This window comes from Austrofundulus limnaeus, unplaced genomic scaffold (genome assembly GCF_001266775.1).
Source record: "Austrofundulus limnaeus strain Quisiro unplaced genomic scaffold, Austrofundulus_limnaeus-1.0 Scaffold7, whole genome shotgun sequence".
Taxonomy (NCBI): Eukaryota; Metazoa; Chordata; class Actinopteri; order Cyprinodontiformes; family Rivulidae; genus Austrofundulus; species Austrofundulus limnaeus.
This window is the reverse complement of record NW_013952409.1, coordinates 3,854,053-3,857,158: the sequence shown is the minus strand read 5'-3', so window position 1 is coordinate 3,857,158 and position 3,106 is coordinate 3,854,053. Positions and strand designations below refer to the sequence as shown.

At 34.9% G+C, this 3,106-nt stretch overlaps 1 protein-coding gene across 1 annotated transcript in view; it reads right to left on the bottom strand.

Moving 5' to 3' along the window:
* Window positions 1-1,878, bottom strand: part of prmt7 (protein arginine methyltransferase 7) — an 8,462-nt gene extending 6,584 nt beyond the window's left edge. Inside the window, exons 1-4 of the mRNA XM_014033564.1 lie at window positions 1,684-1,878; window positions 1,010-1,046; window positions 654-803; window positions 61-169 (exon numbers count right to left, since the gene is read on the bottom strand). Coding sequence (XP_013889018.1) covers window positions 61-169; window positions 654-803; window positions 1,010-1,046; window positions 1,684-1,778 — 391 coding nt within the window. The 5' untranslated portion in view covers window positions 1,779-1,878. The remainder of the gene's footprint in view (window positions 1-60; window positions 170-653; window positions 804-1,009; window positions 1,047-1,683) is intronic.
* Between the last annotated feature and the right edge of the window lie 1,228 nt (window positions 1,879-3,106).

Here is a 3,106-nt window from a genome sequence, read left to right as displayed (position 1 = left end):
GTGTGTGTGTGTGTGTGTGTGTGTGTGTGTGTGTGTGTGTGTGTGTTGCTTCTCCCTGACCTGGTCCGACTGTCACGTCTGTTGAATGTTTATTAATTATCTTAATCTTTTCAGAAAAGCCATTTTTCTCCACGATGCTCTGAGCTGCTTCAGCCATGGGCTTAAAAACCTAAAAAACAACAACAATATTTAACGACTATAGAGATTATTAAAAAAAAGGAAACAAAGATCAAACATTTTCTCAAAGTGTCAGAATTTGTAGTTTTTTTAAACTTATAATATATATATATTTACTTTTCCTGAAAAGGTTCAGAAGTTGTGATTCTCTCTGTTTTCCATGTTTATACTGTCATATTATAGTCAAGCATTATTAAATTAAATATTAGCTGCATGTTAATACAGTATGTATACTGTAATCTGTAACATAAGAAAATATTTAACAAATCCACAACTTGTGTTTTAGCAGCAGCCATCAGAAAAACTGATGTTAAATGTTCATTTGTTTTATTTCATTATATTTTGTAAAAGTGCACCTGCTATTTTTGTACACCTAGTAAACTCAGCGGTTAGTTGGGAACACACACACACACACACACACACACACACGCACGCACGCACGCACGCACGCACGCACGCACACACAAACTATGTACCTCCACAGCGTAGCAGAAGTCCGCTCCGGCAGTGACGGCCATCATGGACAGCAGGCCGGTTCCGGTCCCAATGTCCAGAACCACGACTCTCTCATCTCGAGCCTTTAGTCGGGTCACAGCGGCCCGGATGCCCTGATAGTACTTTTTATTCTGAAAGAGAGCAAATAAAAGTAAAATAAAATAAATAATCTAACTTACGGTACTACCAGCTGTTGCTTCAAAAATACTGAATTTATTTGTCACAGTGATTTGTTCAGTTGGATAAAAGCTAAAACTCTGCTGTAGTTATTTATCAAAGTGATAAATAAAGCTTCAAACTGAGTATTAATGCTGGAACAGAGCAGAGAAGTTCTCACCCGGTCATGATCGTGCAGCATATCAGCATAACACGACCTGAAACACAAACAAACAGCAGGAGCACTGAGTTGCACTGAATGGGAATAAAAATGTAGCTTTGTGTTAAATGGAAAACAATAAATACAGTCCAGATGAACACAGTCACACCCCACTTACACATCCATCCATCCATCCATCCATCCATCCATCCAGTTAGTTAGTTAGTCAGGTTCTGATAGTTTATCAACAAAGTGGTTCTTTCAGTCTATTCAAAGCATAGCTGCAAAAAACAATTTCTGAATGCAAATATCACACTTGTGTTTACAACTTGAGTGGAATCCATGTCATTTAATGAATTTATTTTGTTTACTTTTACCTACAGGATCATTCGTTTTATTATTGTCTGTTTTTATTTGAATATTGAGAGGAGTTCTTTGTTACACCAAGAAGCACAATATTTATGGCTCCATTTAGATTATTTTATAGCAATGTTGGCTTAAACTATCTTATTTTGATTTCATATTTATAGAATTTGTAATGTTTTGCTGTGACAGATAAAAGCCTCCACAGCTATTCTCAGTGGAAATATATGATCAAACAAGTCTGTTGTTTTGTGGACCTCTGAGCGGCCCCGGGCTGCAGTCTTTGCCACGGCATGCTGGCTCTTGTGCCGCCTGGTTCGGTCCAGAATTACCTGGCTATCTCCTGATGGTAGTCGTACTCGTCGCCCTCCTCCACCCAGTCCAGAGCTCCGGTGGTCGGGTTCACTCTCCCGCAGAAGGTCTTCATCTTCACGAAAAGCAGAGCTTTCCGATCGGTGAAGTTAACAGAATTACCAACACAACGTTGCCTCCAGGAAGGCCGCCATGTTGCTCAATGATGTCACGATTTATTTTGGTCACGTGACTGATCACACGGCTGCTAGGCGTTAACAAGTCCATAACGATGCCTAAATAAATAAATAAAAAAATTTAAATAAATAAATAAATAAATAAATAAATAAATAAATAAATAAATAAATAAATAAATAAATAAATAAATAAATAGCATGGTATGATTTATGCAACTTTGACAAACGTACGTGCGATTACTCTGTTTGTCCACTAGAGGGCGACATTACAATGATTCAGCTTGAATCCAATGTTTTAAATTCGATCTAATTTGTTTAATTGGTTGGATATATAATAAAAACACATGTAACAAGTGAGGGTCAAATGAAGAAAATAAGATAACTTAAAGAATAATGCATTTATATCCCGAATTCAGTCCACTTTTATCCGAATCAGCTTTTAATTAGTCATTTTGTTTTGAAAGTACTTTTCGGAAATGTTAGCATGATATCATTTATTCAAGTTTGACAAACGAGTGTACAGTTTGTTAATCTGTCCACTAGAGGGCGACTCTATAAGGATTTAGCTTCAAACTAATGTTTAACTATTCGATTTGATATCTTTAACTAACTGTCGTTAAATGTAGATGTTAAACAGATGTAACAAATTACAAAATTAATTTTTTACCCCGAATTCACTCCACTTTTATTTCAAACTTCTTTCAATTATTTATTTTGTTTTGAAAGTACCTTCCGGAAATGTTAGTTTGATACAAGTTTGACGAACAAATGTGCARTTTGTCAATGTGTCCACTAGAGGGCGACTCTGAAATGAAACTGGCGTTTAACTTTTCAGTTTCATTTTTTAAATAACCGTGGCTAAATATAGATGTAAAAAACACGTGTAACCAATGAAAACAATATATCGTACTTTATCCATTTTTATCAAATCATTTTTAAAATATTCCTTTTGCTTTGAAAGTACAATCGTGAGTATGCAGTGACACTATATTTCCACTAGAGGGTAACGTTACAATAAATCAGCTTGAAACAAACGTTTTAATTTCGATTTCATTTGTTTCATTAGGTTTGGTTGGATATAGATATTAAAAACATATGTAAAAGGTGAGGGGAAATGAGGAAAATAAGATAACTTAAAGAATGATAAATTTATATCCCGAATTCAGTCCACATTTTTTCCTGAAACATTCTTTAATTATTCATTATTAAAATAGATGTAAAAACACATGTAGCCAATTAAAACAATTTTACACACATACATATATAT